We start from the raw sequence: 16230 nt of genomic DNA, 5'->3' as shown, positions 1-16230 counted from the left end.
CACTCTTTTTGGTCCAGAGCAAGCCGTGTGATCTTCAGACTGTAGTCAGGACAGAGAGACGTGATGGACAGACGATCGGAGGAGTGATACTGAACCCTGAGAGGAGAGGAGGAGTGGAGGAGAGAAGGAGAAGAGGAGAGGGCAGGATGGCATGGGAGAGGAGGTGACAAAGGGAAAGATGTGGAAGGAGGGGGTGACGAGGAGTGACAAAACCAGGAGTGGAGGAGGGGAGTGGAGTGGAGTGGAGTGGAGGGGGAGGTAAGAGAAGGAAAGAGACAGAGAGAGTGATGGTCAGCATGCATGTCTATTATACGAGGATAGAGTTGAGGAAGAGACAGAATGGATGAAGGAGTGATGGAGTGATGTGGCATGAGAAGACACAATGTGTGTGTGGGTTCATACTGTATATCTTTCTACCTGACCGGTATAGAGGTAAAAGGTTTCTTGTATATGTCGGCCAGTTTGTCCATGACCACAGCAGCGGTAGTAAAGATCCTGTACGTGTGGAGGAAGGTGTTGAGGAAGTCGATAGAGAGGAAGCGCAGGTCAGTCAGTCTCTCCAGCAGCCGCTCCACGCTGGCGTAGCGGATCTGGGGGACCTTGCAGGAGTTGAGCGTCTTGCTGAAGCAGATGTCCACATCATCTTTGTGCAGCCGTGCATCCGACCTGGTGGGACAAGTATCAATAAGATCATCAGCTATTGGGTGATCTCCCAGATGGGCAAAGGGGATTGGATAACCTGGGGATTATCAACTCTCACTGACGTGGAAAATAATATACAGTCTTTATTTGGGCTCTTACTTGATCATGTGAGGCACAGTTACTTTAGAGTTCTCCTCAAATACGCTGGTCATCAGGCCATTACAGCGGATATTATCTATACACTATAGACAGAGAGAAAGAAAAAGGTACAGAATGAAAGAAAGACAGAGACAAGAGGGGAGAGACAGTCATGTTACTGTCCATGGTGCTGAACCTCTTTCAAAATCAGTGTAGAGACTTGCAGAAGCAGTAGGTGTAGGAGTTGATTTGGGACTGGGCATCTCATCCCCAGGTATGTTTACCTGACTGATGTCACTGGTCCAGGCAGCTTTCTCCTGGCGGGAGGGAGCCAATAGGACGACAGAGAAGGCGGGGCCATCAGGGGGTTCCACCACGATTTTAAACTCCAGGTGGTTGAAGCCCTGACCTCCTGCATTGTCTACAGGAGGGAGGTGGGAAGGATCAAGGTCAAAAGTTTGTTGATGTATTGATTGATTGATTGAATTGACTTATTCATTGATTTATTACTTTATGAAAGATACTTACAGTCCTCATCGTTGGCATCTAGCTCCTCTACAAGGGTACATTCTATTAGAGACAACACCCCACCCTGCTGTGAGGGTCAAAGGGCAGAGGTTAGAGGCCATACATCTAACACGCACGTGTAGAGGGAAGGTCAACTGTGTCAAAATCTGCTTGACATACAAATGTTTTCTAGTACCTACACTACCGGTCAAACGTTTTAGAACACCTACTCATTCAAGGGTTTTTCTTTATTTGTACTATTTTCTACATTGTAGAATAATAGTGAAGGCATCAAAACTATGAAATAACACATATGGAATCATGTTGTAACCGAAGAAGTGTCAAACAAATCCAAATATATGTTATATTTGAGATTCTTCTAATAGCCACCCTTTTCCTTGATGGCAGCTCTGCACACTCTTGGCATTCTCTCAACCAGCTTCACCTGAAATGCTTTTGCAACAGTTTCCACATATGCTGTGATTGGTTGAGGTCGGGGGATTGTGGAGGCCAGGTCATCTGATGCAGCACTCCATCACTCTCCTTCTTGGTAAAATAGCCCTTACACAGCCTGGAGGTGTGTTGGGTCATTGTCCTGTTGAAAAAAAAATGATAGTCCCACTAAGCCCAAACCAGATGGGATGGCGTATCGCTGCAGAATGCTGTGGTAGCCTTGTTGGTTAAGTGTGCCTCGAATTCTAAGTAAATCACAGACAGTGTCACCAGCAAAGCAACCCCATACCATAATACCTCCTACTCCATGCTTTACGGTGGGGAATACACATGTGGAGATCATCCGTTCACCCACACCGCGCCTCACAAAGACACGGCGGTTGGAACCAAAAATCTCAAATTTGGACTCCAGACTAAAGGACACATTTCCACCGGTCTAATGTCCTTTACTTGTGTTTCTTGGCCCAAGCAAGGCACTTCTTCTTATTGGTGTCCTTTGGTAGTGGTTTCTTTGCAGAAATTTGACCACGAAGGCCTGATTCACACAATCTTCTCTGAACAGTTGATGTTGAGATGTGTCTCTGTGAAGCATTTATTTGGGCTGCAATTTCTGAGGCTGGTAACTAATGAACTTGGTATTTTACCAAATAGGGCTATCTTCTGTATAACACAACTGTCACAACACAACTGATTGGCTCAAACCCAGGAAGGAAAGAAATTCCACAAATTAACTTTTAAGTAGGCACAAATGCATTCCAGGTGACTACTCATGAAGCTGGTTGAGAGAATGCCAGGAGTGGGCAAAGCTGTCATCAAGGCAAAGGGTGGCTATTTGAAGAATCTCAAGTATAAAATATATTTGGATTTGTTTAACACTTTTTTGGTTACTACATGATTCCATATGTGTTATTTCATAGCTTTGATGTCTTCACTATTATTCTACAATGTAGAAAATAGTCAAAGAAAGAAAAACCCTTCAATGAGTAGGTGTTCTAAAACTTTTGACAGGTAGTGTATATCAACACATTTCGTATGTATATGTTTGCATGAGTCTGACCATGTGAAAGTACAGATATCGCATCTTAATTTGACCCATTTTGTCGCAGGAGGAAAATAATCCTGCGGCAAGAGGATTAGAATATCTGAAGAAATATTAAGAATCACCACCAGGGGGCAGCTGAAGCGGTGTTTGTGTACAATGCAGCACCGTACCTACATTGTACCTTAGACTGCAGGTCCACTGGGCGCCTGTTCAAGTAGCGTCTTGTGTGAATTCTTATGTGGATTATAATTAACGGGCATATTTGTAGGGGATAGACTTATTTTTCGTTAGGGCATATCCGTTGAAATAAATATATATAAATTGTTTTATTATATGTGCAAGGGAAGCAATAGCAAGAATAGATGATTGGTGGCCTCGGTGCCTGTGTGGTCCAGGGGTTACAACCGCTGACCCTGGCACACATATGGTTCGAATCCGGCCCACTGCCCTTTGACTCCCCCTTCCCCTATATTCTCCATCTTTACAACACTGTTCTAGCTCTTCAAGGTAAGCAACAACAACAAAAAATACTTCAATTCATTTAGATAGCCTATAACCTACATTAGGCCCACAAGCTAATTGCATTCATTTCAATGTTTTCAAGAAGTAAAACGAATAGCCTGATAATTTACAGATCAAAGAAACGTGTCTCAGCTCAACAAAATAGTCTTTGGATAGGCTCAAACGCATTCACATCCTGACAGCTTTAAGAAAGGACATTTTAAAGCCACACAATACAGGCTTTCAATCCACAACAAGGATGACTTCAAATGCCGGCATCAAACTGGAAGCACAGCAGGCCTTTGCTACTGTAGCCGGCGCATAACAGTTTGGTAATGGAAATGTATAAAACGTGGGCGAGCACTGGAAGAAAGTTTATCGTTCTACGGCAGGCCTTCATCTAGCAATCAACTGATGGCCCAAATCAGCTCATCAACTCAGACAGGGGAACACAAACAGTATGTGATTGGGTAGCTTAGAGAACGTATTGGAATATAATCAAATAACAAGGAACCTATTGCAACCATCGATGGCACTAGATTATCACCAGCTGATGTCTTTTTAAACGATCAATACGTGCTAAATTCACCCGCACAGCTGATCTCAATTGCAACCATTATTGGTCACCTCATTACCGCTCCCCCCTGAAAGATGATATCGGTGTGGCCTTCGTCCTGGTTGCAACCAAAGTCTTTCAAGATATGTTCGCCCTCTGGTTGGTATTATCATCGGAACAATTTAGGGTGATTTATCGATTTGACAATTTACATCGGCTGTGGCAATTTACCCCACACTTTGTATGAAACTAACGTTGGTGTAGCCCACTGCTATTATTTTGTTTGTTAATAGATTTAAAATGACTGTTTCATGTCTTCACTATTTCATACCATTATGTCCTCTTAGTATGAACAGATTGTTTTTATATATCCTTAGAGAGTGAAAGTAGTGTTGGGTTGAAGCTCTTTGTGCATGAGAAGTCCAATTATTTCATGGACTGCAGTAGACTGTAGGAATGTCTACTCTCAGTTACTCATTGCCTCTCCTGACTGAAATACACGGAGGAGCACAAATAAATCCTGGCTGATGGAAAAGTACTGAAGTACATCTTTGTGGAAGGGAGGGGGTGAGAGCTAAGGGTATAAATGAACACTGCGCTGTATTGAATTTACAGTATGTATTCGACTGTTACATCTTCGCAGAGTAAACATTTGAAACATCACTCGGAGTTCGGGCTCTTTTGTATGATACATTTCTTTATTTTATTTTGAGATATTGCTTTTCTTATCAGTTTCCTATTTACGGTATGTTATCCATTAAATACATCTGTCTTTCTAATAAAAGTGTCTGGTAGGGTGATTTTCTTATCAAGTTCAGTGGTAAAATATCCCTGGACTGTCCATACTTGAAATGTGTAACTAGTGCCAGAAGGGTATGGGATGGAATTGAATCCACGCGGACAGGGTAGGCCTAAATGTCAAATGTAATTTTATGTCACGTGGCGAATACAACAGGTGTACAGTGAAATGCTTACTTACCAGCCCTTAACCAACAATTATTTAAGAAGTTTTAAGAAAAACGTGTTCAGTAAAAAATAGGATAAATAAAAAATCTGGAAAAAAAGTAATAAATAATTAAACAGCAGCAGTAAAATAACAATAGTGAGGCTATATACAGGGGGTACCGGTACAGTCAATGTGTGGGGGCACCGGTTAGTCGAGGTAATTGAGGTAATATGTACATGTAGAGTTAAAGTGACAATGTGTAGATAATAAACAGAGGGTAGCAGCTGCGTAAAAGAGGTGTCTGGGTAGCCCTCTGATTAGCTGTTCAGGAGTCTTATGGCTTGGGCCTAGAAGCTGTTAAGAAGCCTTTTGGACCTAGACTTGGCGCTCCGGTATCGCTTGCTGGAGCGCTTCTCGATGGTGCAGCTGTAGAACCTTTGAGGATCTGAAGACCCATGCCAAATATTTTCTGTCTCCTGAGGGAGGAGGAACAGGCTTTGTCATGTGCTCTTCACAACTGTCTTGGTGTGATTGGACCATGATAGTTTGTTGGTGATGTGGACACCAAGGAACTTCAAGATCTCAACCTACTCCACTCCACTGAGATTGGGGGCGTGCTCGGTCCTCCTTTTCCTGTAGTCCACAATCATCTCCTTTGTCTTGATCACGTTGAGGGAGAGGTTGTTGTCCTTGCACCACACGGTCAGGACTCTGACCTACTCCCTATAGGCTGTCTCATCATTGTTGGTGATCAGGCCTACCACTATTGTCATCGGCAAACTTAATGATGGTGTTGGAGTCTTGCCTGGCCATGCTGTCATGAGTGAACAGGGAGTACAGGAGGGGACCGTGCACGCACCCCTGAGGGGCCCCTGTGTTGAGGATCAGTGTGGCGGATGTGTTGTTACTTACCATTACCACCTGGGGGCGGCACATCAGGAAGTCCACGTTCCAGTTGCAGAGGGAGGTGTTTAGTCCCAGGGTCCGTAGCTTAGTGATGAGGTTTGTGGACTCTGTGGTGTTGAACGCTGAGCTGTAGTCAATTAACAGCATTATCACATAGGTGTTCCTTTTGTCCAGGTGGGAAAGGGCAGTGTGGAGTGCAATAGCGATTGCATCATCTGTGGATCTGTTGGAGCGGTTTGCAAATTGGAGTGGGTCTAGGGTCTCTGGGATAATGGTGTTGATATGAGCCATGACCAGCCTTTCAAAGCACTTCATGGCTACAGAGTGCTACAGGTCGGTAGTCATTTAGGGAGGTTACCTTAGTGTTCTTGGGCACAGGGACTGTGGTGGTCTATTTGAAACAGGTTGGTATTACAGACATGTTGGTATTATAAAGCAGCGGTCCTAACAACTAGACTGCTCCAGGCCATGATTGAACTACATTTTGACAGTTGATTCATAACCTTACGTTCGCGATAAACCTTTTTTGATAATACACTGTAGATTTCAAAAATCATGGGCCAAGTTCTTTTTTGCCTGCTTTTACATCTTGTCTTTACATCTGATATTACAGGCCTATGTAGGCTATAGTTTAGGTGTAGCCTATCAGGATTGGGGAGTAATAGATTACACGTAATCCGTTACATGTAAGGGATTGCAACAAAAAAAACACCGGTAACTGTAATCCATTACATTAACAGCAAAAATACTGTAATCAGATTACAGATACTTTTGAAAAACTAGATGATTACTCAGAGGATGACTTTTAAATTCAGAAAGGATGTTTGCACATTTTTTGGGGATACTTTTCTCAGTGACATTCGAATCAGCATTGAAAAAAGTCGCAAGTTCAAGTTTGTTCCACCTGAACGAGTCTGACCACAAGTCAGAGACCACTATGATGACACACCAAATGTGTTTGATGGATCGCGGGTAAAGAGCAGGAATGGGCTTTTGTGGGCTACAGTCTAAGCTGTCTTCCAATGGGCGACTGCTGTCGGCATCCAAAGATTATCCAACTGAAATAAACGCTTGGAGGTCAGGATGACAGCAGTGGTGTAGTGTACGGTGATACGGATATCACTTACTATTGATGTCTACATAGCACATTGATGTGAATCACACTGCTGCTCTCTCATTTAGCTATTTGTGTCTTACGGATTGTGGTTGTTGTGGATGGCTGTTCACAAATCTAAATGTGTATTTGAACCCAATAATGGTTGAATTCAAGACGTTTACGCTGCCTATCAATCATTGCTTTTGAAACCAGTGGACAGCCAGTGAAACAGCCAGTGAAAAATGTGCTCTTGCAACAGCTGCACAGTGCGGATCTAAGCCTATGGAATAACAGCTGCACAGTGCGGATCCCAGCCTATGGAATAAAAGCTGTACAGTGCGGATCTAAGCCTATGGAATAACAGCTGCACAGTGCGGATCCCAGCCTATGGAATAAAAGCTGTACAGTGCGGATCTAAGCCTATGGAATAACAGCTGCACAGTGCGGATCCCAGCCTATGGAATAAAAGCTGTACAGTGCGGATCTAAGCCTATGGAATAACAGCTGCACAGTGCGGATCTAAGCCTATGGAATAACAGCTGCACAGTGCGGATCTAAGCCTATGGAATAACAGCTGCACAGTGAGGATCTAAGCCTATGGAATAACAGCTGCACAGTGCGGATCTAAGCCTATGGAATAACAGCTGCACAGTGAGGATCTAAGCCTATGGAATAACAGCTGCACAGTGCGGATCTAAGCCTATGGAATAACAGCTGCACAGTGCGGATCTAAGCCTATGGAATAACAGCTGCACAGTGAGGATCTAAGCCTATGGAATAACAGCTGCACAGTGCGGATCTAAGCCTATGGAATAACAGCTGCACAGTGCGGATCTAAGCCTATGGAATAACAGCTGCACAGTGCGGATCTAAGCCCATGGAATAAAAGTGGGACTTTTATTGCTCAATCTAATTGATGCTGATAAAAGAAATACATCCATAGGCCTAATGGACACGTGTATGGATACATTTCAGATGAGTCCATTTGAATGTGGGGGTGATATGACCTATAGTCCTACAGTAGCAGTAGGACATTGTCTAGCTTGAGCCTATGAGCAAAGTCAGTGACGGAATATGATTTTGATAGCTGGCGCTGGTCTGAATGACTCGACTGCCCCCTGAATACGTTTTTGTGAAAGCATCTAAATCATGAGACTCATTTTAAGTCCCTGTTGCGGCGCAGGAAAATTTAACGCGACAAAACAGTGATCAAATTAAGATCGGACATCTGTACATGCATAATATATCTGTGTGTGAGTTTGACTCTCACCTTGAGCAGGTGCAGCTTTCCCCCGGAGGTGCGTGTGCAGACAAGGAAGTGTTTCGTAAATAGGAAGCACTGTCGTTCTCCTTCCTTCCTGAGAGACAGAGAGCCCAGACGGACCTTACTGAGCATGCCCCGTTCACTGCTGGATGGGAGCTGGATCAGAGAGCCTGATGGGTAGAGAGAGAGAGTGTGTGTGTGTGAGAGTTTGGTGGGAGGGGAAAAAAAAAAAAAAAAACATAGGCTACACATACTGTACTACTGATGACAGTTACAAGTAGCCATCTTATAATGCTCGGGATTCTGGCGGTGTGTGTGTGAGTGAGTGCATTTGTACAGTATGTGTGTGTGTGTGTGTACTCACCCTGTCTGACAAAGGTCTGGCTGGTATCCAGTAATATGTCACAGCCTTCTACGATCATTCTCTCGATGGCCAGATTCTTACGAATGTTCTCTGTATCGCTCACCTCATCATGCATCATCCTGACAACACAACCACCATTAGCTACATTATCTACCACACAACCACCATTAGCTACATTTTCCACCACACAACCACTGTTAACTACATTATCCACCACACAACCACCATTAGCTACATTTTCCACCACACAACCACTGTTAACTACATTATCTACTACACAGCCACTGTTAACTACATTATCCACCACACAACCACCATTAGCTACATTATCCACCACACAACCACTGTTGGCTACATGACCTACTACACAGCCACTGCTAACTACATTACCTACCACACAACTACTGTTGGCTACATGATCTACTACACAACCACTGTTGGCTACATTACCTACTACACAGCCACTGTTGGCTACATGATCTACTACACAACCACTGTTGGCTACATGATCTACTACACAACCACTGTTGGCTACATGATCTACTACACAACCACTGTTGGCTACATTATCTACTACACAACCACTGTTAACTACATTATCTACTACACAACCACTGTTGGCTACATGATCTACTACACAACCACTGTTGGCTACATGATCTACTACACAACCACTGTTGGCTACATGATCTACTACACAACCACTACAGCTCCGTTATCCTCACTTTGACAGCTCCTCTAGTTTGGACTTGGCGAACTCCAGGCTCTTGCGCTCCACGTGCTCATGAGGCGTGTGTGCCAGCAGCTCATGGAGAGTGATGATGTAACGAGGGATCTGAAACACATCGGAGAGGTGTCTGTCAGTCAGTCAGTCAGTCAGGTCTGGGCCGTATACTAACATGTGGAGGGGTGAAAGGGAGGAGGTTAATGAGGTCTGGACACACGCGCGTGTGTGTGACGTGTGCGACGTGCTACCTGGAACATGGGGTACGTGAGGAAGGTCTCCAGCATGCGTCCCTCACAGGCAGCGTTCGCCTCATACTGCTTCAGCAGCTTGTCCAAGTCCCGGTTCTGTTTACAGTTGGCCAGCACCTGCAGGCTGTACTGGTGGTTCCTCACAAACTCCTGGTAGATGTTCAGCATGGGCAGCAGGATGTCAAACAGGTCCGCTGGGGAGACAGACACATAAAACATCCCACACAAAGATAATGGTAGAGGTTAGCTAGAGTAGATTTGACCCAACATAGACGCCTCATATCTCACCCAGCACCAGCGTGGGCCAGTTGGCTATCCGAGCCTTCAGGCCCTGATGAAAGATCTCATGGAGGAACATGATGGTCTCACTAAGGGACACAAAGAAGAAAAAGATATTGCTATGACATCTATTCAATCCGTTCGCAAGTGTCTAGGGGGTAGGGGCTGTGGGTGGTTTCTGGAGGGGGGTCAGACGGTGTGTTTACCTGTTGAGGAAGATGCTGCTGACGTCATCGTGGCTGATGGGAGGTTTCTTGGAGCTGGCGGCCATACGTAGCGGCCTGAGGAAGAAGTTGACCAGGACAGAGAGCTGGCAGACGTACTCGGTCTCGGCCTCCACCATGTTGAACACGATGTGGTTCCTCTTCCTCATGTTCTCAGCGTGGGGGGAACAGATGTAGTCCTGAACGATGATCTTCCACTTCCTCCGACACAGCCAGCCTCGCATGAAACTCTGGACCTTTTTGATCTTTTTAATGTCTGGGTCCTCCTCCTCCTGGTTGGTCTGGTAAGGCAGCATCCTCTCCTTGGCCTTGTTCAACAGCACGATCTGGAAGCACACAGACCACAGTCAACACACACCAGTCCACACACAACAGTCCACAGTCAACACACAACACACACCAGTCCACACACAACAGTCCACAGTCCACACACACCAGTCCACACACAACAGACCACAGTCAACACACACCAGTCCACACACAACAGTCCACAGTCAACACACAACACACACCAGTCCACACACAACAGACCACAGTCAACACACACCAGTCCACACACAACAGACCACAGTCAACACACACCAGTCCACACATAACAGACCACAGTCAACACACACCAGTCCACACACAACAGACCACAGTCAACACACACCAGTCCACACACAACAGTCCACAGTCAACACACACCAGTCCACACACAACAGTTCACAGTTAACACACAACACACACCAGTCCACACACAACAGTCCACAGTCAACACACACCAGTCAACACACAACAGACCACAGTCAACACACAACACACACCATTCCACACACAACAGTCCACAGTTAACACACAACAGTCCACAGTCAACACACAACACACACCAGTACACACACAACAGTCCACAGTCCACACACAACAGTCCACAGTCAACACACATCAGTCCACACACAACAGTCCACAGTCAACACACACCAATCCACACACAACAGTCAACACACAACAGTTCAACACACAACAGTCAACACACAACAGTTCAACACACAACAGTCAACACACAACAGTCAACACACAACAGTCAACACAAATCAAACACTAGCCAGATCCCCTTGCCTAACGGAAACCTTTATTTGTGTGTGCATTTTTGTGTGTGAGCAATGTGGCCGTGTGTGTGTGTGAGGGAGCACGTGTGTGTGTGTGTACGTGAGTGTGCGAGAGACCATGTAAATGTGTGTGTACCTCTGCTTTCAGCCTCTCTATCTCTGTGTCCTGGTCCTCTAGCTGGGTGCGTAGCTGGTTGGCCGCCACCTTCTCTGTCTCCATGATCTGGACCAGGTGGATGTACTTCTGCATCAGGACCTCGCGCTCAATGATGATGTCAGAGTAACTACAGGTGGAATGGTAAGTGTGGAATGGTGAGTTTAAACCCAGTCGACATGGTGCACTCTGTACAGGGAACGCCACAGAAGCATTATGCTCTAAACATTTAAAAGTAAACACCATAGCATAAATGTATTCATCATCCCTCAGTGTGGAGAGAGAGAGAGAGAGAGAGAGAGAGAGAGAGAGAGAGAGAGAGAGAGAGAGAGAGAGAGAGAGAGAGAGAGAGAGAGAGAGAGAGAGAGAGAGAGAGAGAGAGAGAGAGAGAGAGAGAGAGAGAAGTTACAGTAGTGGGGTGAAGAGAGTGAAAGTGCTGGATAGAGACAGAGAGAGGAGGGGGGGGAGAGAGAGAAAGTGCTGGATAGAGACAGAGAGAGGAGGGGGGGAGAGAGAGAAAGTGCTGGATAGAGACAGAGAGAGGAGGGGGGGAAAGAGAGAGAAAGTGCTGGATAGAGACAGAGAGAGGAGCGGGGGAGAGAGAGAGCGAGGCGGAGTGTCGAGGTTAGGGCTGTGATGTAATCACTCTGGTGGTACGGCACCAGAGTGTGACCTAAATGTGAACTGCTCCGAGCAGAGCACACACAAACTCCTACAAATGGAGCAGACATGTGGAGAGCGGGTTGTGTGTGTGTGTTTAGTGTGAGGATCACTACACAGTCACTGTGTGTCTCAGAGCAGAACACAGCATACCGGCTGCCTAGGTGACAGTCAACCAGTGCATTTGCATGTGTGTCATGAATAAAACAAGCAAGCCAGACCGAAATCAGAGCCTATCCTTCCCTTAGCCCCTAGTTGCTACAGTAGCTATGAGTTCTTAGCCCCCAGGCTCTTGTAAAGAGGCGTTGACGTGCTGTCCTTGGATAGACTCCACCCTCTTACCTGGCCTGTTGGATAGACTCCACCCACTTTTTGCAGTCTGACTCCTCCTCCGTCCGCAGCTCCAGAGGCTTCTGACCGTCATGACCAAACACCACCAGGAAGTAGTGCTGGAGAAAACAGGAAACATAAATACTATTACCAGGAAGTAAACAGGAAATAGAATCAACATTTAAGGTGGTACCAGAGAGGAAGAGGCGAAGTGACAGGGCCCACTTCTGTCAAAATCTGTCCATGCGAGAATACAAAAAAATCCCTACTTGGTCTGCTTATATTGGTCTGCTTAACCTTTCACTGCAGTGGGCTAAATCAGGGTCACACAGAATGTCCTGGAAAGCCACACACACGCACGTAGATGTACACACATTCACAAAACCCAGAACTTACATTCCAGTATGAGAAGAATGATGCTGTTTTTGTCAAACTAGTGTTTATCCTTGTCTTGTTCTTTCTCTGAAAGGAATCCGATAAACACACACTTTCCTACATGTTAAGCATTCCCACTACATAAACAAAACTCTCATAATATCAAACGTGACTTCATTGTTTAAAAACAGGAGAGAATATATCTTGGGCATGGAAAGCAGGAAATGGCATCCCAAATGAGCCCTTCTGTTTGTCACTCAGTTCCCTGACCAAGAGAACAGGAGAGAGAACAGGAGAGAGGACAGGAGAGAGGACAGGAGAGAGGACAGGAGAGAGGACAGGAGGAAACAGGAGAGGGGACAGGAGAAAACAGGAGCGAGGACAGGAGAGAGGACAGGAGAAAACAGGAGATTGAACAGGAGAAAACAGGAGAGAGGACAGGAGAAAGCAGGAGATTGAACAGGAGAGAGGACAGGAGAAAACAGGAGATTGAACAGGAGATTGAACAGGAGAGAGGACGAGAGAGGACAGGAGAAAACAGGAGAGAGGACAGGAGAGAGGACAGGAGAAAACAGGAGAGAGGACAGGAAGACAGGAGAAAACAGGAGAGGGAACAGGAGAGAGGACAGGAGAAAACAGGAGATTGAACAGGAGAGAGGACAGGAGGAAACAGGAGAGAGGACAGGAGAAAACAGGAGCGAGGACAGGAGAGAGGACAGGAGGACAGGAGAAAACAGGAGATTGAACAGGAGAAAACAGGAGAGACGACAGGAGAAAACAGGACAAAACAGGAGAAAACAGAGAAAACAGGAGAAAACAGGAGAGAGGACAGGAGAAAACAGGTGATTGAACAGGAGAGAGGACAGGAGAGGACAGGGGAGAGGACAGGAGAAAACAGGAGATTGAACAGGAGAGAGGACGAGAGAGGACAGGAGAAAACAGGAGGGGACAGGAGAGAGGACAGGAGAAAACAGGAGAGGGGACAGGAGAGAGGACAGGAGAAAACAGGAGAGAGGACAGGAGATAGGACATGAGAAGGGGACACGAGAGAGGATAGGAGAGAGAACAGGAGAGAGGACATGAGAGAGGATAGGACAGGAGAGAGGACAGGAAGACAGAAGAAAACAGGAGAGGGGACAGGAGAGAGGACAGGAGAAAACACAAGAGAGGACAGGAAAAACAGGAGAGGGGACAGGAGAGAGGACAGGAGAGGGGACAGGAGAGAGGACAGGAGAAAACAGGAGAGGGGACAGGAGAGAGGACAGGAGAAAACAGGAGAGAGGACAGGGGATAGGACATGAGAAGGGGACATGAGAGAGGATAGGAGAGAGAACAGGAGAGAGGACATGAGAGAGGATAGGACAGGAGAGAGGACAGGAGAAAACACGAGAGAGGACAGGAAGACAGGAGAAAACAGGAGAGGGGACAGGAGAGAGGACAGGAGAGGGGACAGGATAGAGGACAGGAGAAAACAGGAGAGGGGACAGGAGAAAACAGGAGAGAGGACAGGAGATAGGACATGAGAAGGGGACACGAGAGAGGATAGGAGAGACAACATGAGAGAGGATAGGACAGGAGAGAGGACATGAGAAGGGGACAGGAGAGAGGACATGAGAGATCAGGAAAGAGGACATGAGAAGGGGACAGGAGAGAGGACATGAGAAGGGGACAGGAGAGAGAATAGTAGAGAAGATATGAGAAGGGGACAGGAGAGAGAATAGGAGAAAACAGGAGAAAACAGGAGAAAACAGGAGAGAGGACAGGAGAAAACAGGAGAAAACAGGAGAGAGGACAGGAGAAAACAGGAGAGAGGACAGGAGAAAACAGGAGAAAACAGGAGAGAGGACAGGAGAAAACAGGTGATTTAACAGGAGAGAGGACAGGACAAAACAGGTGATTGAACAGGAGAGAGGACAGGAGAAAACAGGAGAGAGGACAGGAGAAAACAGGAGATTGAACAGGAGAGAGAATAGGAGAGTGAACAGGAGAGAGGACATGAGATTGAACAGGAGAGAGGACATGAGAAGGGGACAGGAGAGAGAACAGGAGAGAGGACATGAGAAGGGGACAGGAGAGAGAACAGGAGAGAGGACATGAGAAGGGGACAGGAGAGAGGACAGGTGTGAGGGCATGAGAGAGAACAGGAGAGAGGACATGGGAGAGAACAGGAGAGAGAACAGGAGAGAGGATAGGAGAGAGAACAGGAGATTAAACAGGAGAAAACAGGAGATTGAACAGGAGAAAACAGGAGATTGAACAGGAGAAAACAGTAGATTGAACAGGAGAGAGGACAGGAGAAAACAGGAGATTGAACAGGAGAGAGGACAGGAGAAAACAGGAGATTGAACAGGAGAGAGGACAGGAGGAAACAGGAGAGAGGACAGGAGAAAACAGGAGCGAGGACAGGAGAGAGCACAGGAGAAAACAGGAGATTGAACAGGAGAAAACAGGAGAGAGGACAGGAGAAAACAGGAGAAAACAGGAGAGAGGACAGGAGAAAACAGGTGATTGAACAGGAGAGAGGACAGGAGAGGACAGGAGAGAGGACAGGAGAAAACAGGAGATTGAACAGGAGAGAGGACAGGAGATAGGACATGAGAGAGGATAGGACAGGAGAGAGAACAGGAGAAAACAGGAGAGGGGACAGGAGAGAGGACAGGAGAAAACAGGATAGGGGACAGGAGAGAGGACAGGAGAGAGAACAGGAGAGAGGACATGAGAGAGGATAGGACAGGAGAGAGGACAGGAAGACAGAAGAAAACAGGAGAGGGGACAGGAGAGAGGACAGGAGAAAACACGAGAGAGGACAGGAAGACAGGAGAAAACAGGAGAGGGGACAGGAGAGAGGACAGGAGAGGGGACAGGATAGAGGACAGGAGAAAACAGGAGAGGGGACAGGAGAGAGGACAGGAGAAAACAGGAGAGAGGACAGGAGATAGGACATGAGAAGGGGACACGAGAGAGGATATGAGAGAGAACAGGAGAGAGGACATGAGAGAGGATAGGACAGGAGAGAGGACATGAGAAGGGGACAGGAGAGAGGACATGAGAGATCAGGAAAGAGGACATGAGAAGGGGACAGGAGAGAGGACATGAGAAGGGGACAGGAGAGAGGACAGGAGAGAGAACAGTAGAGAAGATATGAGAAGGGGACAGGAGAGAGAATAGGAGAAAACGGGAGATTGAACAGTAGAGAGAATAGGAGAGTGAACAGGAGAGAGGACAGGAGAAAACAGGAGAAAACAGGAGAGAGGACAGGAGAAAACAGGTGATTTAACAGGAGAGAGGACAGGAGAAAACAGGAGAGAGGACAGGAGAAAACAGGAGATTGAACAGGAGAGAGAATAGGAGAGTGAACAGGAGAGAGGACATGAGATTGAACAGGAGAGAGGACATGAGAAGGGGACAGGAGAGAGAACAGGAGAGAGGACATGAGAAGGGGACAGGAGAGAGGACAGGAGAGAGGACAGGTGTGAGGGCATGAGAGAGAACAGGAGAGAGGACATGGGAGAGAACAGGAGAGAGAACAGGAGAGAGGATAGGAGAAAACAGGAGAAAACAGGAGAGAGGACAGGAGAAGGGGACAGGAGAGAGGACAGGAGAGAGGACAGGTGTGAGGGCATGAGAGAGAACAGGAGAGAGGACATGAGAGAGAACAGGAGAGAGAACAGGAGAGAAGATAGGAGAGAGGACATGAGAAGGGGACAGGAGAGAGGACAGGAGAGAGGAC

At 46.6% G+C, this 16230-nt stretch overlaps 1 protein-coding gene across 2 annotated transcripts in view; it reads right to left on the bottom strand.

Moving 5' to 3' along the window:
* The window catches only part of LOC110522941 (ras-specific guanine nucleotide-releasing factor 2-like), a 77755-nt gene that overhangs the window by 11490 nt on the left and 50035 nt on the right, over positions 1–16230 (bottom strand). The window contains exons 2-14 of one of the 2 annotated variants that reach the window (XM_036977506.1): positions 12138–12244; positions 11118–11265; positions 9876–10219; positions 9679–9758; positions 9391–9584; positions 9141–9250; positions 8416–8534; positions 8058–8221; positions 1309–1375; positions 1065–1201; positions 802–884; positions 418–666; positions 4–96 (exon numbers count right to left, since the gene is read on the bottom strand). In XM_036977506.1, the coding sequence (XP_036833401.1) occupies positions 4–96; positions 418–666; positions 802–884; positions 1065–1201; positions 1309–1375; positions 8058–8221; positions 8416–8534; positions 9141–9250; positions 9391–9584; positions 9679–9758; positions 9876–10219; positions 11118–11265; positions 12138–12244 (1895 nt within the window). The remainder of the gene's footprint in view (positions 1–3; positions 97–417; positions 667–801; positions 885–1064; positions 1202–1308; positions 1376–8057; positions 8222–8415; positions 8535–9140; positions 9251–9390; positions 9585–9678; positions 9759–9875; positions 10220–11117; positions 11266–12137; positions 12245–16230) is intronic. The other variant, XM_036977507.1, reaches the window with a different exon arrangement.

Source organism: Oncorhynchus mykiss, chromosome 5 (genome assembly GCF_013265735.2).
Source record: "Oncorhynchus mykiss isolate Arlee chromosome 5, USDA_OmykA_1.1, whole genome shotgun sequence".
NCBI lineage: Eukaryota > Metazoa > Chordata > Actinopteri > Salmoniformes > Salmonidae > Oncorhynchus > Oncorhynchus mykiss.
Note: the sequence above shows the minus strand (reverse complement) of the source record. Positions and strands in the feature narration are given on the sequence as shown.